This window comes from Mobula birostris, chromosome 24, assembly GCF_030028105.1.
Source record: "Mobula birostris isolate sMobBir1 chromosome 24, sMobBir1.hap1, whole genome shotgun sequence".
Classification (NCBI taxonomy): Eukaryota; Metazoa; Chordata; class Chondrichthyes; order Myliobatiformes; family Myliobatidae; genus Mobula; species Mobula birostris.
This window is the reverse complement of record NC_092393.1, coordinates 4983122-5006190: the sequence shown is the minus strand read 5'-3', so window position 1 is coordinate 5006190 and position 23069 is coordinate 4983122. Positions and strand designations below refer to the sequence as shown.

The 23069-nt window shown below is 52.4% G+C and overlaps 1 protein-coding gene across 4 annotated transcripts in view; it reads right to left on the bottom strand.

Moving 5' to 3' along the window:
• Positions 1–880, bottom strand: part of LOC140187222 (glutamate receptor ionotropic, NMDA 2C-like) — a 123010-nt gene extending 122130 nt beyond the window's left edge. For 2 of the 4 annotated variants that reach the window (XM_072242315.1, XM_072242314.1), the window contains exon 1: positions 568–623. Coding sequence is in view for 1 of the 4 variants with exons in the window: in XM_072242313.1 (XP_072098414.1) it covers positions 802–861 (60 nt within the window). In the remaining 3 variants the exon portion in view is untranslated. Of the gene's footprint in view, positions 1–567; positions 624–801 lie in introns of those variants that run through there. The other 2 variants (XM_072242313.1, XM_072242312.1) reach the window with 2 other exon arrangements.
• Positions 881–23069: the final 22189 nt, after the last annotated feature.

Genomic DNA, 23069 nt, shown 5'->3' with positions numbered 1-23069 from the left:
AGTATCCGGGTCATCGTTACCGGACCCGCGCTTCACAGGGACAGCAGGGTGACTCCCGACCCAGAACCGACTGCCAGGCACCACCGCGTAGTTTCCCACTCCAGGGCCACCGTCCCCAGAACCAAGCCGCTGACTTAAAACCTCCACGCCGCGCCGTTGTCGGGTGTCTGTGTGGCTTCTGAACAAACACAGACCCAGATCCCGGTCTCCCAAGACCCCAGCTCGCGGATCACAGCTCATTACTCCAGCATCCACAGCCAGTCTCACAATCCCAGACATCCTCACACCCATCTCCATCCCGGTATATCCCTTTCCAGGTATACTCAGCAAGAAGTCCCGCCGGTCCTCTGACCCACAGTCGCCCTCTTCAAAAACACTCCGACGGAGGCGGCTGCTCCTGTCGAATGTTGTGCGGGCGATCGAAGACTCTGCGGTCCCCTTAAAGACCAGGATCCCTCCAATCCCCCCCCCCCCTTAAAAAACAGATCACGGCGGGGAAATGAAGGTCTCAGATTCTGCGGCAATTCTGAAAAGAATAAAGAACGCCGAACTCGGTAATCGCCTCACCTGTCTCGTCACGGTCTCATTCTTGGACAACCCGTATCCCAGTCCGAGCCCGCAGATACTGCGCGCATCCCTTAACCCTGTCCCAAACCGCCCGCCCAGTCGTCCATCTGTCATCCTCATTCCCATTTGTGCTTCGTACATACAAGATCTCCGAAAACACGCGCCCATGCTCTTAAATAAAGGCTTGGTTTCTATTCCGATCTTAATGCACGCAGTGTGACTCCGGAAAAATACCTGGGTATCTGAGCCGAGAGGCGGTTTCCAGAGCATCTTAAAACAGCCACTTTCACTCATTGAACAAGTTATCCAAGCCAGCTCCGCGGCACCACGGTCCGCTTTCGGCACAGGATCAGACAGGCTGAAGTCGTTCATTGATTTTAGGAAGCTTCTTACAGATGCAGAAAGTGTGATATGATTTCGGGCGAGAGTTCTGATCTCACATTACGGACAGCTGGAGAAGTGGTCGCCAGCGGCCGTGGGCTCTCCAGGGCTCCAGCGTGGGCAACAGGCAGCTTCTGGGCGATGCTGGTGGGAAACCGGGAAGGACCGAGGATACATCCCAATGGGACACCAGACTGACCCCGGGATTGTCCGTTCTAAACTGAACTCATGAAACTGGATGAGGACCTGAGGGCGCAGAACAGTGGTTCGATTTCCAGAGAGAAAGGCAAATGCTACAAAACAGTTAAAAGACGAAATTTCACAACTTTGGGCTAAAGGCAGGACCGCGAGTGATGGAGAGATTAAATCACAGGCTGCGCAAATCGATCTCAGAGGTTTTCAGGAGACACCCCGCCCACCCACCATCCCGCCCCAAAAACGATAACAATGTCACAGAAGGACTACAAAATACTCCACAGATGAATTCGGAATTGAAATACTAGCAAACAGGAAGCCAAAATATGTCAACAACGGGCGATGGATGACAGGAGCTCAGGGCAAACTGAAGAGAGGGCTGTGCGCATGTTTACACGGGGAGAGACACAATAGGAAGCACGGTAAAGGTACGGACGAGGCTTTCAGCGGCCTTGTGTTCGCTGGGCATGTGACAGGAAACTTAGATGCAATGTGAAGGTTGCAAGCAATCTGACCCTGCATCAGACCATTACATCCTTTTTTTTTCCAAATTAAATCAGTCAAACTCAGGTTGAAAATTTCCCAAATCAAACGTTAACTTTTTCCTTCCAGCCCTTCCTTCTTCCAGTCACTACCCTCGCTACCCTCATGTTGCTATGTAAGTGTTTAGCCCTGATCCCGATTCATTATTGATTTCTACGTTTGAAATCAACACCATTTCACCTTCAGAAAAAAATCTCCCTCAAAAGACCAACTGTGCGCTGCATTCGTCAGGATATCCCAACAGCGACCGGTCCGCTCAACAACCCCAGACCCCAGGAAGCATCAGAGGACTGGTGGAAAATCTAAGAGTCTAAAGAAAAGAATGCCACTCTGCCACAATCGTGTGTCGAATTCAGAATGAAGGATTATTTAGAAAAAGGTTAGGGAATTTCAGGATGACAGATTAGTAACTCAGGACTGCCGAATGGTGGATTGAACCCACAATCAGTACTACTCCGAATTACTGATACTGTACCTGTACAAGTCTGTTCACTTGTTCGCCTGTCCTCTCCATACCACAAATTAATTCCCACTTTGCCTCATCATTCTGAATTGGCCCATAGGAGTACAGAGCTCCCTGAATATTCATCTGCTGAAGCTCAATACCACAAAGGGCCAAATTGTGAATGCTCCGTGCTCTGTTTGAAGTAACTACATTGGCAATCATGAAGAAAGTGTGCCAGTTTCAAAGTACATTTAATATCAGAGTATGTATACAGTAGAGAACCTGAAATTTGTCCTCTTCACAGACATCCACGACACAAAGAAACCCGGCAGGATGACAGCAACATCCAACCCGATGCCCTCCTCACCCTCCCTTCAAACAAACGACAACTAAATCATCAACTTCCCCTCCATCCCCACCCACGCCAGCAGAAGTAATTAGCCCCCCTCCCCTCTCCTCCCTCCGCTCTCCCCTCTCCCCTCACCCCTCACCCCTTCCCCTCTCCTCACTCCCCTCTCCCCTCACCCCTCACCCCCTCCCACTTCCCTCTCCCCTCTCCCTCATCCACCTCCCCTCTCCCTCTCCCCTCTTCCCTCTCCCTCATCCACCTCCCCTCTCCCCTACCCTCTCTCCCCTCTCCCCTCAACCCTCACCCCCTCCCATCTCCCCTCTCACCTCTCCCCTCACCCCTCTCACCTCTCCCCTCACCCCTCACCCCCTCCGCTCTCCTCTCACCCTTCACCATCCTCCCCTCTCCCCTCTCCCCTCACCCATCCCCCCTTCTCTCCCCTCACCCCCTCAACGCCCTCCCCTCACCCCTCTCCCCTCTCCCCCCTCTCCTCCTCACCCCTCTCCCCTCTTGCCTCTCCCCTCTCCCCTCTCCCCCCTCTCCCCTTCTCCCCTCTCACCTCCCCCACCCCCCTCCCCTTCTCCCCTCACCCCCTCCCCTCTCCCCCTCCCCTTCTCCCCTCACCCCTCCCCTCTCCCCCTCCCCTTTCCACCTCTCCCCTTCTCCCCCTCCCTCCTCCCCTCTCCCCTCACCCCCTCCCCTCTCCCCCTCTCCCCTCTCACCTTCCCCACCCCCCTCCCCTTCTCCCCTCACCCCTCCCCTTTCCACCTCTCCCCTTCTCCCCCTCCCCTCTCCTCTTCTCCCCCTCTCCTCTCCCCTCTCCCCTCCCCTCAACCCTCACCCCCTCCCCTCTCCCCTCTCCCCTCACCCCCTCCCATCTCCCCTCTCACCTCTTCTCTCACCCCTCACCATCCTCCCCTCTCCCCGCTCCCCTCTCCACTCTGCCTCACCCCCACCCCCCTCCCCTCTCCCCGCTCCCCTCACCCATCCCCCTCCCCTCACCCCTCAACGCCCTCTCCCTCCACTCTCCCCTCTCCCCTCACCCCTCACCCCGTCCCCTCTCCCGTTTCCCTCACCCCTCTCCCCCTCCCTTCTCCCCCTCTTCCCCCTCACCTCTCTCCCCTCTCCCCCTCTCCCCTTCTCCCCTCTCACCTCCTCCACCCCCCTCCCCACTCCCCTTCTCCCCTCACCCCTCCCCTCTCCCCCCTCCCCCTCCCCTTCCACCTCTCCCCTTCTCCCCCTCCCCTCAACCCTCACCCCTTCCCCTCTCCTCAACCCTCACCCCCTCCCCTCTCCCCTCACGCCCTCCCATCTCCTCTCTCACCTCTCCTCTCACCCCTCACCATCCTCCCCTCTCCACTCTGCCTCACCCCCACCCCCCTCCCCTCTCCCCGCTCCCCTCACCCATCCCCCTTCCCTCACCCCTCAACGCCCTCTCCCTCCACTCTACCCTCTCCCCTCACCCCGTCCCCTCTCCCGTTTCCCCTCACCCCTCTCCCCTCTCCCCCTCCCTTCTCCCCCTCTTCCCCCTCACCTCTCTCCCCTCTCCCCTCTCCCCCTCTCCCCTTCTCCCCTGTCACCTCCCCCACCCCCCTCCCCACTCCCCTTCTCCCCTCACCCCTCCCCCCTCCCCTCTCCCCCCTCCCCCTCCCCTTTCCACCTCTCCCCTTCTCCCCCTCCCCCTCACCCCCTCCCCTCCCCTCAACCCTCACCCCCTCCCCTCTCCCCTCACGCCCTCCCATCTCCCCTCTCACCTCTCCTCTCACCCCTCACCATCCTCCCCTCTCCCCGCTCCCCTCTCCACTCTGCCTCACCCCCACCCCCCCTCACCCCTCACCCCGTCCCCTCTCCCGTTTCCCCTCACCCCTCTCCCCTCCCTTCTCCCCCTCTTCCCCCTCACCTCTCTCCCCTCTCCCCCTCTCTCCTCTCCCCTCACCCCCTCCCCTCTCCCCCCTCCCCTCACCCCCTCCCCTCTGCCCTCAGCCCCCACCCCCTCCCCTCCCCTCTCCCTCTCCCCTCTCCCCCTCCCCTCCTCCTCCCCCTCTCCCCTTCTCCCCTCTCGCCCTCACCCCCCCTCCCCTCTCCACTTCTCCCCTCTCCCCCTCACCCCCACCCCTCTCCCTATACCCTCACCACCTCCCCCTCCCCTTAGACCCCTCTCCTCTCCCCCTCCCCTCTCCCCCTCACCTCACCCCTCCCCTCTCCCCCTTCCCTCTCCCCCTCACCCCTCTCCCCGCTCCCCTCAGCCCCCTCTCCTCTCCCCCTCCCTTCTCTCCCCCCTCACCCCTCCCATCTCCCCTCACTCCTCACCCCCCTCCGCTCACCTCCTACCCTCTCCCCTCTGCCCTCACCCCCTCTCCCCTCTCCCCTCTCCCCTTCTCCCCTACCCTCCCCCTCTTCCCTCCCCCTCCCCCTCTCCCCCTCAACCCCACGCCTCTCCCCATACCCTCAACCCCTCCCCTCTCCCCTCAGCCCCCTCTCCTCTCCTCTCCCCCTCCCCTCTCCCCCTCACCTCACCCCTCCCCTCTCCCCTCTTCCCTCACCCCTCAACCCCCTTCGCTCACTTCCTCCCCCTCCCCCCTCTCTCCCCTGTCTCCCTCTCCCCTTCTCCCCTCTCCCCCTCACCCCCTCCCCTCTGCCCTCTCCCCTCCCCCTCCCCTTCTCCCCTCCCCCTCACCCCCCTCCCCTCTCCCCGTCCCCTCACCCCCTCCCCTCTCCCCTCAGCCCCCTCTCCTCTCCCCCTCCCCTCTCCCTCCTCACCCCTCCTCTCTCCCCTCTCCCCTCACCCCCCTCCGCTCACCTCCTACCCTCTCCCATCACCCCTCACCCCCCTCCCCTCTCCCCTTCCTCACTCCCTTCTCCCCTCTCCCCTTCCCCTCACCCCTTCCCCCTCCCCTCACCCCCTCCCCTCAGCCCCCTCCCCTCTCCCCTCTCCCCTCACCCCTCACCCCTCTCCCCTCACCCCCCTCCCCTCTCCCCTTCCTCACTCCCTTCTCCCCTCTCCCCCCTCCCCTCAGCCCCCTCCCCTCTCCCCCCTCATCTCACCCCCTCCCCTCTCCCCTCACCCCTTCCTCACTCCCTTCTCCCCTCTCCCCCCTCCCCTCAGCCCCCTCCCCCCTCATCTCACCCCCTCCCCTCTCCCCTCTCTCCTCACCCCTCACCCCAGCCCCACTGTGCAAACAGCAACAGAATCCCGAAAGAGCCCATTGATCCAGAGACAGCCCCCTCCACATTCCCGCCCCACCATCACACTCCCCCCACCCTCACGCTCCCCCCCACCCTCACACTGCACCACCCATCATCACACTCCGCCCCCCCCCAATAAACTACAGTCCACAAACCAACACTTCAGTACTTCAGACAAGCTCTCTCCCCCACCCAACTCTCCCCCCCAAACAACAGTTCACAAACCAGCACACCTTGGTACCTCAGACAGGCTCTGTCTCGCGCCCCCCCCACCCCAGCACTCCCTCTACCACCCAAATCCACCCTATCCAATGACAGTTCACAGACCAGCACTTTGATATCTCAGACAGGCTCCCTCCCCTCCCATCATGGGACAGAGACATCATTCCAGGAAACAACGAGAGTGGAGTCCAGCCACTTGCAGTTCCAACGTTACCATCCTCCATGCTGATATGCCTAGCCCCCATCTCGGAGACCGACAGGCTCTCTCTCGCTCCATGGAAAGAGAGAAAGGGTGGAATCCCCCGAATTCAGTGTCCTTCGTCTGAGAGCAGCCAGAGATGAGCCAGCACACTGTCTGCTGTCTCAGTGTTCCAGTCTCGATGTTTGGCACATCATCAAATACTCTAACTTCTATGTCGACCGTATTCTGGCTGGCTGCATCACACCTTGGCACAGCAATTCCAATGGGTAAGACCCTGAAGGCTGCAGATAGCAGTTGGCACGGCCCAATCTATCACAGGCTCAGCTCTTCCCACACGGGCAACATCTACAGAAGGAGCTTCCTCAAGGAGAGTATCTGTCATCAACCATCCAGGTCATACTCTGTTCTCACTGCTCATGTCAGGCAGCAGGTACAGCTGCCCCGAGTCCCACACCAGCATTTTCAATGTTCCCTGTGCATCTCCAGATGGCATGTTGGCTCTGGGTTGCTCCTGAAGACCTGTGGCAAAATATACATGTCTGTACGTTTCCCAGTGCTATGTGCCTACTATTGCAGCAAAGTTCGCCGTCTGTGTTCACCCTCTACACCCCTCGCAATTCACTCGACACCTCCTGTACTCACAACCTACTCACTGTATATTCACACCCGAGAGCTTTCTGCACTCACCTTTTAACCCTCTGTACTCACAGTGTCCACTCTTCATCCCGCTGCAGTCATGTTCTCCAACATGCTTCACTCGCACACTGCACCCCATTATCTCACCCCCTTACAATGACATTTTAAACACCACCCTCCCCCACCACCCGGAGTCATGTTTCTAAGCTGCTGTACTCACCCTGCTTTTCCCTGTACCTACACCCCACCCATGCTGTACTCACCCTGATTCTCCCTGTACGTACACCCCACCCATGCTGTACTCACCCTGATTCTCCCTGTACTTACACCCCACCCATGCTGTACTCATCCTGATTCTCCCTGTACTTACACCCCACCCATGCTGTACTCACCCTGATTCTCCCTGTACTTACACCCCACCCATGCTGTACTCACGCTGATTCTCCCTGTACTTACACTCTACCCATGCTGTACTCACCCTGATTCCCCCTGTACTTACACTCTACCCATGCTGTACTCACCCTGATTCTCCCTGTACTTACACCCTACCCATGCTGTACTCACCCTGATTCTCCCTGTTCTTACACCCCACCCATGCTGTACTCACCCTGATTCTCCCTGTACTTACACTCTACCCATGCTGTACTCACCCTGATTCCCCCTGTACCTACACCCCACCCATGCTGTACTCACCCTGATTCTCCCTGTACTTACACTCTACCCCATGCTGTACTCACCCTGATTCACCCTGTACCTACACTCTACCCCATGCTGTACTCACCCTGATTCACCCTGTACTTACACCCCACCCATGCTGTACTCACCCTGATTCTCCCTGTACTTACACTCTACCCCATGCTGTACTCACCCTGATTCACCCTGTACATACACCCCACCCGTGCTGTACTCACCCTGATTCTCTCTGTATTTACACCCCACCCATGCTGTACTCACCCTGATTCACCCTGTACTTACAGTCTACCCCATGCTGTACTCACCCTGATTCTCCCTGTACATACAGTCTACCCCATGCTGTACTCACCCTGATTCTCTGTATTTACACCCCACCCATGCTGTACTCACCCTGATTCACCCTGTACTTACAGTCTACCCCATGCTGTACTCGTCCTGATTCACCCTGTACTTACAACCCACCCATGCTGTACTCACCCTGCTTCTCCCTGTACTTACACCCAGCTTCTCCCTGTACTTACACTCTACCCCATGCTGTACTCACCCTGCTTCTCCCTGTACTTACACCCCACTCATGCTGTTCTCACCCTGATTCACCCTGTACTTATACCCCACCCATGCTGTACTCACCCTGATTCTCCCTGTACTTACACCCCACCCATGCTGTACTCACCCTGATTCTCCCTGTACTTACACCCCACCCATGCTGTACTCACCCTGCTTCTCCCTGTACTTACACCCAGCTCATGTTGTACTCACCCAGCTTCTCCCTGTACTTACACTCTACCCCATGCTGTACTCACCCTGCTTCTCCCTGTACTTACACCCCACTCATGCTGTTCTCACCCTGATTCACCCTGTACTTACACCCCACTCATGCTGTACTCACCCTGATTCACCCTGTACTTACACTCTACCCATGCTGTACTCACCCTGATTCCCCCTGTACTTACACTCTACCCATGCTGTACTCATCCTGATTCTCCCTGTACTTACACCCTACCCATGCTGTACTCACCCTGATTCTCCCTGTTCTTACACCCCACCCATGCTGTACTCACCCTGATTCTCCCTGTACTTACACTCTACCCATGCTGTACTCACCCTGATTCCCCCTGTACCTACACCCCACCCATGCTGTACTCACCCTGCTTCTCCCTGTACTTACACTCTACCCCATGCTGTACTCACCCTGATTCACCCTGTACTTACACCCCACCCATGCTGTACTCACCCTGATTCTCCCTGTACTTACACTCTACCCCATGCTGTACTCACCCTGATTCACCCTGTACTTACACCCCACCCATGCTGTACTCACCCTGATTCTCCCTGTACTTACACTCTACCCCATGCTGTACTCACCCTGATTCACCCTGTACATACACCCCACCCGTGCTGTACTCACCCTAATTCTCTCTGTATTTACACCCCACCCATGCTGTACTCATCCTGATTCACCCTGTACTTACACCCCACCCATGCTGTACTCACCCTGCTTTTCCCTGTACCTACAGTCTACCCCATGCTGTACTCACCCTGATTCTCCCTGTACATACAGTCTACCCCATGCTGTACTCACCCTGATTCTCTGTATTTACACCCCACCCATGCTGTACTCACCCTGATTCACCCTGTACTTACAGTCTACCCCATGCTGTACTCACCCTGATTCTCCCTGTACTTACACCCCACCCATGCTGTACTCACCCTGCTTCTCCTTGTACTTACACCCAGCTCATGTTGTACTCACCCAGCTTCTCCCTGTACTTACACTCTACCCCATGCTGTACTCACCCTGCTTCTCCCTGTACTTACACCCCACTCATGCTGTTCTCACCCTGATTCACCCTGTACTTACACCCCACTCATGCTGTACTCACCCTGATTCACCCTGTACTTACACTCTACCCCATGCTGTACTCGTCCTGATTCACCCTGTGCTTACACCCCACCCATGCTGTACTCACCCTGCTTCTCCCTGTACTTACACTCTACCCCATGCTGTACTCACCCTGATTCTCCCTGTACTTACACTCCACTCATGCTGTTCTCACACTGATTCACCCTGTACTTACACTCTACCCCATGCTGTTCTCACCCTGCTTCTCCCTGTACTTACACCCCACCCATGCTGTACTCATCCTGATTCACCCTGTACTTACACCCCACCCATGCTGTACTCACCCTGCTTTTCCCTGTACCTACAGTCTACCCCATGCTGTACTCACCCTGATTCTCCCTGTGCTTACACCCTACCGCATGCCGTACTCATCATCACCTGTAGTTCTTACACTCTATTGTATATCCATTACTTTTGTTCAAGGCAGCCATTCTTGCTGTGATCTTCAGGTGAAACAATGCTAAGAGCTTTAGTGAGATTGCCAAAGCTATAGTTTTGTTCTTAGCCCTTTTGGAGTTGCCTTGTTGTAAGATTATGTCTATTGTTCTGTTCTCTTCATAGAAATTACTTTAGCTTTCTAGAAGTAGAGTTCCCTCAAAGAGAGTGGTCGAAATCTAGTGAGGATTTTGCCATCAGTCAAGAGTAAACGTGATTACCCCAGACTTGACGTTTCCCCTTACAGGGTATAGGTGTATAATTTGAGACACCCAAGAAGACCCAGGTTGCTTTTTCTCTTGTTCTATAGCACCTAAATAGCTCTGTCAGTTTCCGAATCAACAGTGGGTCCTGTTCTCTGGAAGCTTCTGTTAGTAAAGCTTCTGAACATCTACCGGGCCTGGGGATACTGCAAGAGTGAGGCCTGCTGGAAGTGGTGGCTTGCAATCTATTGCTCCGACACCAACTATTGATGGTCTATTTAGGACAGAGTTAAAATGCTCCGCCCATCTCTCAAAGATCAATCCACCTGCACTAGGCAGAGAGGAATCACCAGTTGACAAATGTTAGACCAGTATAGACTTTTTAGAAACGTAAACATGAGGAATTCTGCAGATGCTGGAAATTCAAGCAACACATGATCCTCTCGTATCCCTTTTGCCAATCACCTGTCCAGCTCTTGGCTCCATCCCTCCCCCCTCTTGTCTTCTCCTATCATTTTGGATCTCACCCTCCCCCTCTCAAATCTCTTACTAGCTCTTCCTTCAGTTAGTCCTGATGAAGGGTTTCGGCCCAAAACGTCGACTGTACCTCTTCCTAGAGATGCTGCCTGGCCTGCTGCGTTCACCAGCAACTTTGATGTGTGTTGATAGACTTTTTAAGAGTCTTTCTGATCAACATAGCCCTGTATTGATAGTGTGATGGTTAGAGTAATAGATGGTCATCATGCTATCTTCAGACCCATTCCCAGTTACCAGTGGTGTGAAACGTGACTGTGTTTTTGCCTACGCTTTGTTCAGTGTGATGTTCTCAACAGCACTGCTTGATCCCTACCCTCACAAAGGAGATGGAACTTACCTGAGAATCACGGTCAACTAAATAGGCTTAACTAAAGAGGCTTTCAGCCAACAACAAAGTATAAGAAACCACGTCAAGAGTTTCCTTATTTCCTGATGACTGTGTAATCATTGCAGCTCAAAACCTGATAGGCTGGAAATCCCGGACAACTTTGCCAGTGCCTGTGGCAACTTTGCACAAAATTAGCACAAAGTAGATAGATGTTATTCACCTACCTTCACCACACCAAACATCCTTGTAAATGTTCAGAGTTTTCAGGTAGTGGAATAAGTTTACATCCCTTGTCAGCACCCTGTCAAGACCAGTCAATATTGACCAGACTCAACAACGGGATAACAAAAGGCAGTCCTGCATTTACAAGACTGCGAAGTAAAGGATAGGAACAAAGCAGACTGCAGATTGTTGTTGTCTCGCTCTCTCTATGCTTGAGACATGGGCAGCGTACACCAGACATGCCCAGTAGCCTAACCACATTCACATATCCTGTCTGAGTGCTATACTCCATATCAAATGGCACACTGATTCTGTCCCAAACAAACTTCCCCAGCATTTACACAGGCCAGAGAGGCAGGAGATAGCAGAAGAATGTCTGATGACAGAATATCAAAGCAGCTTCTTCATGGAGAGCAAATGATCACATGTACCAACATACACTCACTTTGAACCAATTATCCTCACACACAGTAATCTCACTATACCCACCCTATCCTCCCCAGTACTCACATCCTCTTCCTCTGACTGAATTCATCCTCTGCACTCTCTACACCCACACTGTTACTAGCTGTAACACATCACGCAGTCTCTACCTCTTCTACACCCTCTGTTCCTCCTTAACTATCCTCTATGCTCCCTGAACCTGTGTTCTCCATAATCACCTTTCTCTCTCTCTCTCTGGCTATCCATCCCATAGGATGATGATGGTTCCTTTCAGTCAGTTAGTGGGGTTGACCCCACTCCTCAGAAAGAGACAACGTGTGCGTGAGTGGATTTTAGGTGAGTAGGGGGCTGCACAGGTCCAGACCCACCCTCTCGACATCCCCTCCCTGATCCAGTGGCATGGTGGGGTCCAAGACGGCTGGGGCAAACTCTGTTGCAGTGAATGGCCAGACCAAGCTTCGATGCAAGGGATGACCTTCCTGCACTGCACGTGTTTGCTAGATGGCCGTTGACCCTACGAGAGGGTTCATCTGCCCTTTGACAGGTCTTGTTTTTCGTCCTGCAGGGTGTCTAGCCACCCTCGTTACCAGGCAAGCCTGGTGGGGGAGCCAGATTAGTCGCCGACCACCCGACCATGCGACAGGTGGTACTGGGTTACATGGTACCAGTGGCACTCAGACCAGTGACCTGACCAACCTAATCACCTTTACGACACCATATTCAGCATCATTTCCCGTCTGCGCAGTCTCAACACCCAGAGTCAGCACCTCCTGCACACACTGCACTCCCCTCTCTAACATACACTCTGTACTTGCCTGTACACACTCCTGGTGCTCACTCCCTGTGCCCCACGCCCTGCACACCCAGGACAACATTTGTACCTCTGCATCTATCACTGCTACTCACAATGATTACACCTCTGTATTCACACTATATTCTGTATATCCTTTGAACTCTAACTCTATACTCTTTATGTTAGCCTCTGCTCACAGTTTACTCTAGCCCAGGGGTCCCCAACCCTTTTTACACTGCGGACCAGTTTATTATTGACAATATTCTTGCGAACCAGCCAACCCGATGGGGGGGGCAGTGGGTAAGATTGCCAACGGACAAGAGTAGCAGTCACATACATTGTGTTTACCCCGAGAAAGACTACATTGACCATGAAGCCTTGCGCGGGCACCTGTGTGCACATGCGTGTACGTGCCGAATTGTTTTCCTACAAATTGTTTTTGGCGATTCTGTTGGGGGGGGGGCTGTTAATCACGACTGGAATATAGGTGATAAGTGGCTAATACACTCAATTTCGTTTCTAAAAGGGTTTATCTAACGAATTTAATATTAAACACACAGCGCATATTTTTCTCACATGAATATAGTGATAAGTTAATTATCAGGGGAGGACAGGGGAGCTTGAAGTAAGTGTTGAACGAGCTTCCAGTAGAAGTGGTAGAGGCAGGTTCGATATGATCATTTAAAAAAAAATTGGATAGATATATGGACAGGAAAGGAATGGAGGGTTATGGGCTGAGTGCAGGTCGGTGGGACTAGGTGAGAGTAGCGTTCAGCACGGAATAGAAGGGCAGAGATGACCTGTTTCCGTGCTGTAATTGTTATATGGTTATATAAGTCAATGGCATCATAATATTTTAAGTAACGTTTGGATATTAAACACACAACACATATTTTCCCCATATGAACATATAAAATCATTGCAACACACCAATATCGCTGAATCAGTGGGAGCCCTGGGCTTGTTTCCCTGCAACAAGACGGTCCTATCGAGGGGTGATGGGAGACAGCAATACTCGAACGAGGTTCCTGATGTCCAGTCTATTCCGCAATTTAGTTTTCGTTGCATTCATTGCAGAGATATGTTGGAAATGGAAGCAACGTTTTCAGTGCTTTTGTGGCTACCTCAGGATATTTAGCCTTGACTTTGATCCAGAATGCAAGCAGAGATGTTATGTCAAACATACTTTTCAGCCCGTCGTCATTTACAAGCTCGAGGAGTTGATCTCCTTCCCTCGCTGACATGGATGATGCGCGGGTAATGACCTTGCGTGCGTTCAGGCTCAACCGAGGGCATGACAGGGAATGAGGAAAGGTGCAGTTGACTCATATCGCCAAATCATATCGTTTCCTCGCGGCCCGGTGGCACATGCTTTGCGGCCCAGTGGTTGGGGGCACTGTGGATATTCTCTGTACTCAAACTCTGACCCCAGTTCAGTCCATGTTTAAAGTTCAAAGTAACTTTTAGCATCGAAGTACACATATACAACCCTGAGGTCCACTTTCCTGTGGGCACACTCAGCAATTTATAACAGGACCAATGAGGAGCAACCAGAGTGTGAAGACAACTGTGCAATTACAAATGTGCTGCAAATGAATTGCAGTAAATAATGAGAACATGAGATAATGAGATAGAGTTCTTAAAGTGAGATGGTTGGTTGTGGGAACATCTGAATGATGGAGCAAGTGTCCCCTTTTGTTCAAGAACCTGATGGTTGAGGGGTAGTAACTGCTGTTGAACCTGGTGGTGCGAGTCCTGGGGCTCCTGCGCTTTCTACCTGATGGCAGCAGTGAAAGGAGAGTATGGTCTGGGTGGTGGGGATCTCTGATGACAGATGCTGCTTTCCTATGGCAGCATTTCATGTAGATGTGCTCAGTGGTTGGGAGGGCTTTAACCGTGATGTACTGGGCCAAATCCACTGCCTTTTGTAGGATTTTCCGTTCAAGGGCATTGGTGTTTCCATACCAGGCTGGGATCCAGCCAGTCAGCATACTTTCCACTACATATCTATAGAAGTTTGTCAAAGTTTTAGATGTCATGCTGAATCTCCACAAACTCCTAAGGAAGTAGAGGCAATGCCATGCTTTCTTAGCAATCACACTTACATGCTGGGACCAGGACAGGTCCTCTGAAATAGTGACAGCCAGGAATTTAAAGCTGCTGACTCTCTCCACCTCTGATCCTGCAATGGACCTCCGGTTTCCCTCATGTACTCTAAACACCTCTTCTATGTGCAGTGTGCTCCCCCTGTACACACATTTGACACACTCTGTGCTCACACGCTGGGACCCACGCTCAAAGCTCAAAGTGAATTGATGATCAAAGTACTGCACGTATCTGTCTCCATATACAGCACCACCCTGAGATTCATTTTCTTGTGAGTACTCACAAACATTGTCCAGGATGACCACAACCTTGTTGTGGCTTGGGGAGTTGCGTGCCTCAATGACCCAGAGAGATATGTTGGCTAGAGTCAGGGCTTTGTGCTTTGGCTCTTGGTAAGGTCACCCATGCCAAACAGGTCAAAGGGTAGAGGGCAGACTAAGAGAGGTTGACCGGCCCTCCAGGTTCGGGGGTTCAGCTCAGGGCTAACAAACCTGACTGGTCAAACAAAACTCTTACAGAAACAGTAAAGAAGAATCCTTCTCATGGACCTCTGGTCTGCATCTCCGGTAGTCAATAATCAGCTCTTTAGTTTTGCTAACGTTGGGTGAGGTAATGTTGTTGTGGCATCATTGAAGCAGATTTTCAATCTCCCTTCTTTACGTTGATTCATCACCAACTTTGATGTCATCACAGCTAAAACCCCATGTAATCGCTCTGGATCCTACGGAATGTTATCACCCTGTGCTCACACTTTGTATGCTCTCTATTCACACTAAACACTACCGTGCACTCCCACTCTACCTGTATTTGAAACCTGCTGTGTTCAAATGGGATGCACTCAGTTACTCAGTCTCCACAAGCTGTGATCACTTATTACACACTGTGATCACACTCTCCACAGCCCGTGATCACACTTTACACACACTGTGATCACTCTCTCCACACCCTGTGGTCATACTTTAAACATACTGTGATCACACCTGACATAACCTGAGATCACACTCACCACACCCTGTAATCACACTTTACACACCTCTAATCACACCCACCACACCCCGTGAAGACAACTTACACCCCTCTGATCACACTCACCACACCCTGTTATTGCGCCTTACACACTCTGTGATTGCACCTTACACACACAATGTGAGCACATTTTCCACACCTTGGGTACACACTCACCATACCCTGTGATCACATCTTACACACATCTAATCACACTCACTACATCCCGTGAAGACAACTTATGTGCCCTTTAATCACACTCACCACACACTGTGATCACACCTTACATGCCCTGTGCTCACACCTTACACACACTGGGATCACACTTTCCACACCCTGTGGTCATACTTTACACATACTGTGATCACACCTTACACAACCTGAGATCACACTCACCACACCCTCTAATCACACTTTACATGCCCTATGATCACACTTTACGCACCCTGTGCTCTCAATTTACACTCACTCTACACCCTGTGAACACATTTTACACACCCTGTGAACACACCTTACAAACCCTGTTATCACACTTGATACACCCAGAGATTACACCCTCCAGACCCTGTGATCACATCTCACACTTTGTGGTCACACCTTACACACTCTCTGATCAACTTTACACACCTTCTGATCACACCTTACACACTGTGATCAGATCACACACCACACCCTACACCTTGCACACCCTGAGATCACACTTTACACATCCTGTGATCATGACTTACACACACTGTGATCACACTGTACACACCCATGATCACACAGTACATGCCCTGTGAACACAATCTGCACAACTTGTGATCACTCCTTACACAGCTCTGATCACATTAGCACACCCAGCGATCACACCTCACACATGCTGTGATAACACCTTGCACACACTGAGATCACACTCGCTATACCCTGTGATCACACATTACACACTTTTAATCACAAACACAAAATAATCTGCAGATGCTGTTGTCAAAGGAACAGTCACAATGCACTGGAGGAACTCAGCAGGTCAGTCAGCATCAGTTGAAAAGATTAGTCGACGTTTTGGGCCGAAACCCTTCGTCAGGACTGAAGGAAGAACTTTGGGGAGGGTTTGAAGAATGCTGGTAGTTGAAAAAAACAGTAATTTGAAAGACAAAGGGGTGGGGGAGGGGAAGCAGGGAGGTGATTGGCTGGAGAACTATGCACAGTAGTAGAAGGAGGCGGAACTATGAGGGAGATGATGTGAAATAGGGATAGGGGAAGGGAGGGGGAGGGAATTACCGGAAGTTGGAGAATTCTATGTTCATACCAAGGGGCTGGAGACTACCTAGACAGTATATGAGGTGTTGCTCCTCCAACCTGAGTTTAGCCTCATCATGGCAGTAGAGGAGGTCATGTATGGACATATCTGAATGGGAATGGGAAGCAGAGTTGAAGTGGGTGGCTGCCGGGAGATCCTGTCTGTTGTGGCGGACGGAGTGGAGGTGCTCGACGAAATGGTCCCCCAATCTGCGTTGGGTTTCATCGATGTACAGGAGGCCGCACCAGGAGCACCAGATGCAATAGATGACCCTAACAGACTCACAAGTGAAGTGTTGCCTCACCTGGAAGGACTGTTTGGGGCCCTGAATGGTGGCAAGAGAGGAGGTGTAGGGACAGGTGTAGCACTTACACTTACAGGGATAAGTGCCGGGTGGGAGATCCATGGGGAAGGATGTGTGGACCTACCACAGACATAAGGCTCACTGGTCTATACACCCTTTGATCACACTCACCACACACTGTGATCATGCCTTACACACCATGTAATTGCACTTTCCACACAGTCTGATCACATCTTACATGCCTCATGAACACACCTTACACACCCTGAGATCACACTCTCCACACCCTGTTATTGCACCTTATGTGCCCTGTGATCACACCTGACACACACTGTGAGCACACTTTCCACACCTTGGGTACACACTCACCATTCCCTGTGATCACATATAACACACCCTGTAATCACACCTTACACACCATGTACTCACACTGTCCATAAGCTGTGATCACACCTTACAAATACCTTACACACCCTGTGATCACAGTCATCACACTGAGCAATCACAACCTCCACAACCTGTGATCACACCTTACACACACTGTGATCACACCTTACATGCACTATGATCACACCTTACATGCACTATGATCACAATCTCCACATCCTGTGATCACACCTTACACACCATGTGATCACACGCTCCGCCAACAGGGTTTACACCTTACACACTCCATGATCACACCCTACACACCGTGTGATCACACACACTACAGCCTGTGCTCACAACTTTCAAACCCCATGATCACACCTTACACATCAGTCGCTCCAGTGAGGAAAGGTGAATAACCGGTACTCGTTTCGGCAGAGACTGGGCTTGCTCCGGCCAGATGACATCGACACACCGTACCTTAGATGACTTTGCAGACGCTCCTGCGCCGAACGGCTGAAAGCCGGAGACTATAAACTACCGGTTCAGCCGAGTGTTAATTGCCTCTAATCACCAAAGTCGAGGGACATGGGAAAACAGGGAATCAACGGACCAGATCGTAACATAAACAAGCTAAATTTAAAGGGACCCCGATCCGGACCATGACAGAGAGAGTCTGTGAGTGAGTTTGTGAGAGAGACTGTGTGAGTGGGGTAGAGTCTGTGTGAGTGAGAGTGTGAGTGAGTGTGTGAGAGAGTCTGTGTGAGTGGGGTAGAGTCTGTGTGAGAGTGTGTGAGTGAGTGTGTGAGAGAGTCTGTGTGAGTGGGGTAGAGTCTGTGTGAGAGTGAGGGAGTGAGTGAGTCTGTGAGTGAGAGTGTGAGTGAGTGTGTGAGAGAGTCTGTGTGAGTGGGGTAGAGTCTGTGTGAGAGTGAGGGAGTGAGTGAGTCTGTGAGTGAGAGTGTGAGTGAGTGTGTGAGAGAGTCTGTGTGAGTGGGGTAGAGTCTGTGTGAGAGTGAGGGAGTGAGTGAGTCTGTGAGTGAGAGTGTGAGTGAGAGTGTGAGTGAGAGTGTGAGTGGGGTAGAGTCTGTGTGAGAGTGTGAGGGAGTGTGTGAGTGTGTGAGAGAGTCAGTGTGAGTGGGGTAGAGACTGTGTGAGAGTGCAAGGGAGTGTGTGAGAGTCTGTGTGAGTGAGAGTGTGAGTGAGTGTGTGAGAGAGTCTGTGTGAGTGGGGTAGAGTCTGTGTGAGAGTGAGTCTGTGAGTGAGTCTGTGAGTGAGAGTGTGAGTGAGAGTGTGAGTGAGAGTGTGAGTGGGGTAGAGTCTGTGTGAGAGTGTGAGGGAGTGTGTGAGTGTGTGAGAGAGTCAGTGTGAGTGGGGTAGAGACTGTGTGAGAGTGCAAGGGAGTGTGTGAGAGTCTGTGTGAGTGAGAGTGTGAGTGAGTGTGTGAGAGAGTCTGTGTGAGTGGGGTAGAGTCTGTGTGAGAGTGAGGGAGTGAGTGAGTCTGTGAGTGAGAGTGTGAGTGAGAGTGTGAGTGAGAGTGTGAGTGGGGTAGAGTCTGTGTGAGAGTGTGAGGGAGTGTGTGAGTGTGTGAGAGAGTCAGTGTGAGTGGGGTAGAGACTGTGTGAGAGTGCAAGGGAGTGTGTGAGAGTCTGTGTGAGTGAGAGTGTGAGTGAGTGCGTGAGAGAGTCTGTGTGAGTGGGGTAGAGTCTGTGTGAGAGTGAGTCTGTGAGTGAGTCTGTGAGTGAGAGTGTGAGTGAGTCTGTGAGTGAGAGTGTGAGTGAGTGTGTGAGAGAGTCTGTGTGAGTGGGGTAGAGTCTGTGTGAGTGTGTGAGAGAGTCAGTGTGAGTGGGGTAGAGACTGTGTGAGAGTGCGAGGGAGTGTGTGAGTGAGTGTGTGAGAGTCTGTGGGAGTGAGTGTGTGTGAGTGAGAGTGTGAGAGAGCCTGTGAGTGGGGTAGACTCTGTGCGAGAGTGTGAGTGACTGTGTGAGAGTCTGTGTGAGAGTGTGAGTGAGTGTGTGAGAGAGTCTGTGTGAGTGGGGTAGAGTCTGTGTGAGAGTGTGAGGGAGTGTGTGAGTGTGTGAGAGAGTCAGTGTGAGTGGGGTAGAGACTGTGAGAGTGTGAGGGAGTGTGTGAGTGAGTGTGTGAGAGTCTGTGTGAGTGTGAGGGAGTGAGTGTGTGTGAGTGAGAGTGTGAGAGAGTCTATGAGTGGGGTAGACTCTGTGTGAGAGTGAGGGAGTGTGTGAGGGAGTGAGTGAGTCTGTGAGTGAGAGTGTGAGTGAGTGTGTGAGAGAGTCTGTGTGAGAGTGAGTCTGTGAGTGAGTCTGTGAGTGAGTCTGTGAGTGAGAGTGTGAGTGAGAGTGTGAGTGAGTGTGTGAGTGGGGTAGAGTCTGTGTGAGAGTGTGAGGGAGTGTGTGAGTGTGTGAGAGAGTCAGTGTGAGTGGGGTAGAGACTGTGTGAGAGTGCAAGGGAGTGTGTGAGAGTCTGTGTGAGTGAGAGTGTGAGTGAGTGTGTGAGAGAGTCTGTGTGAGTGGGGTAGAGTCTGTGTGAGAGTGAGTCTGTGAGTGAGTCTGTGAGTGAGAGTGTGAGTGAGTCTGTGAGTGAGAGTGTGAGTGAGTGTGTGAGAGAGTCTGTGTGAGTGGGGTAGAGTCTGTGTGAGTGTGTGAGAGAGTCAGTGTGAGTGGGGTAGAGACTGTGTGAGAGTGCGAGGGAGTGTGTGAGTGAGTGTGTGAGAGTCTGTGGGAGTGAGTGTGTGTGAGTGAGAGTGTGAGAGAGCCTGTGAGTGGGGTAGACTCTGTGCGAGAGTGTGAGTGACTGTGTGAGAGTCTGTGTGAGAGTGTGAGTGAGTGTGTGAGAGAGTCTGTGTGAGTGGGGTAGAGTCTGTGTGAGAGTGTGAGGGAGTGTGTGAGTGTGTGAGAGAGTCAGTGTGAGTGGGGTAGAGACTGTGAGAGTGTGAGGGAGTGTGTGAGTGAGTGTGTGAGAGTCTGTGTGAGTGTGAGGGAGTGAGTGTGTGTGAGTGAGAGTGTGAGAGAGTCTATGAGTGGGGTAGACTCTGTGTGAGAGTGAGGGAGTGTGTGAGGGAGTGAGTGAGTCTGTGAGTGAGAGTGTGAGTGAGTGTGTGAGAGAGTCTGTGTGAGAGTGAGTCTGTGAGTGAGTCTGTGAGTGAGTCTGTGAGTGAGAGTGTGAGTGAGAGTGTGAGTGAGTGTGTGAGTGGGGTAGAGTCTGTGTGAGAGTGTGAGGGAGTGTGTGAGTGTGTGAGAGAGTCAGTGTGAGTGGGGTAGAGACTGTGTGAGAGTGCAAGGGAGTGTGTGAGAGTCTGTGTGAGTGAGAGTGTGAGTGAGTGTGTGAGAGAGTCTGTGTGAGTGGGGTAGAGTCTGTGTGAGAGTGAGTCTGTGAGTGAGTCTGTGAGTGAGAGTGTGAGTGAGTCTGTGAGTGAGAGTGTGAGTGAGTGTGTGAGAGAGTCTGTGTGAGTGGGGTAGAGTCTGTGTGAGTGTGTGAGAGAGTCAGTGTGAGTGGGGTAGAGACTGTGTGAGAGTGCGAGGGAGTGTGTGAGTGAGTGTGTGAGAGTCTGTGGGAGTGAGTGTGTGTGAGTGAGAGTGTGAGAGAGCCTGTGAGTGGGGTAGACTCTGTGCGAGAGTGTGAGTGACTGTGTGAGAGTCTGTGTGAGAGTGTGAGTGAGTGTGTGAGAGAGTCTGTGTGAGTGGGGTAGAGTCTGTGTGAGAGTGTGAGGGAGTGTGTGAGTGTGTGAGAGAGTCAGTGTGAGTGGGGTAGAGACTGTGAGAGTGTGAGGGAGTGTGTGAGTGAGTGTGTGAGAGTCTGTGTGAGTGTGAGGGAGTGAGTGTGTGTGAGTGAGAGTGTGAGAGAGTCTATGAGTGGGGTAGACTCTGTGTGAGAGTGAGGGAGTGTGTGAGGGAGTGAGTGAGTCTGTGAGTGAGAGTGTGAGTGAGTGTGTGAGAGAGTCTGTGTGAGAGTGAGTCTGTGAGTGAGTCTGTGAGTGAGTCTGTGAGTGAGAGTGTGAGTGAGAGTGTGAGTGAGTGTGTGAGTGGGGTAGAGTCTGTGTGAGAGTGTGAGGGAGTGTGTGTGTGTGAGTGAGAGTGTGAGAGGGTCTGTGAGTGGGGTAGACTCTGTGTGAGAGTGAGGGAGTGTGTGAGGGAGTGTGTGAGAGTGTGAGTGACTGTGAGAGTGAGAGTGTGAGAGTCTGTGTGAGAGTGTGAGGGAGTGAGTGTGAGTGTGTGAGAGTCAGTGTGAGTGGGGTAGAGTCTGTGTGAGAGTGTGAGGGAGTGAGTGTGAGGGTCTGTGTGAGAGTATGAGGGAGTGAGTGTGTGTGAGTGGGGTAGAGTCTGTGTGGGAGTGTGAGTGAGAGTGTGAGTGACTGTGTGAGAGTGTGAGGGAGTGAGTGTGTGTGAGTGAATGTGTGAGAGTCAGTGTGAGTGGGGTAGAGTGAGAGTGTGAGTGAGAGTGTGAGAGTGTGAGTGACTGTGTGAGAGTATGAGGGAGTGAGTATGTGTGAGTGGGGTAGAGTCTGTGTGGGAGTGTGAGTGAGAGTGTGAGAGTCTGTGTGAGGGAGTGAGTGTGTGTGAGTGAATGTGTGAGAGTCAGTGTGAGTGGGATAGAGTGAGAGTGTGAGTGAGAGTGTGAGTGAGAGTGTGAGTGAGAGTGTGAGAGTGTGAGTGACTGTGTGAGAGTGTGAGGGAGTGAGTGTGTGTGAGTGAATGTGTGAGAGTCAGTGTGAGTGAGAGTGTGAGAGTGTGAGTGAGAGTGTGAGAGTGTGAGTGACTGTGTGAGAGTGTGAGGGAGTGAGTGTGTGTGAGTGAATGTGTGAGAGTCAGTGTGAGTGAGAGTGTGAGAGTGTGAGTGAGAGTGTGAGAGTGTGAGTGACTGTGTGAGAGTGTGAGGGAGTGAGTGTGTGTGAGTGAATGTGTGAGAGTCAGTGTGAGTGAGAGTGTGAGAGTGTGAGTGAGAGTGTGAGAGTGTGAGTGACTGTGTGAGAGTGTGAGGGAGTGAGTGTGTGTGAGTGAATGTGTGAGAGTCAGTGTGAGTGAGAGTGTGAGAGTGTGAGTGAGAGTGTGAGAGTGTGAGTGACTGTGTGAGAGTGTGAGGGAGTGAGTGTGTGTGAGTGAATGTGTGAGAGTCAGTGTGAGTGAGAGTGTGAGTGAGAGTGTGAGAGTGTGAGTGAGAGTGTGAGAGTGTGAGTGACTGTGTGAGAGTGTGAGGGAGTGAGTGTGTGTGAGTGAATGTGTGAGAGTCAGTGTGAGTGAGAGTGTGAGAGTGTGAGTGAGAGTGTGAGAGTGTGAGTGACTGTGTGAGAGTGTGAGGGAGTGAGTGTGTGTGAGTGAATATGTGAGAGTCAGTGTGAGTGAGAGTGTGAGAGTGTGAGTGAGAGTGTGAGAGTGTGAGTGAGAGTGTGAGAGTGTGAGAGTGTGAGGGAGTGTGTGAGAGTGTGAGTGAGAGTGTGAGAGTGTGAGGGAGTGAGTGTGTGTGAGTGAATGTGTGAGAGTCAGTGTGAGTGGGGTAGAGTGAGAGTGTGAGTGAGAGTGTGAGAGTGTGAGTGAGAGTGTGAGAGTGTGAGTGAGAGTGTGAGAGTGTGAGGGACTGTGTGAGAGTGTGAGGGAGTGAGTGAGTGAGAGTGTGAGAGTGTGAGTGACTGTGTGAGAGTGTGAGGGAGTGAGTGAGTGAGAGTGTGAGAGTGTGAGTGACTGTGTGAGAGTGTGAGGGAGTGAGTGAGTGA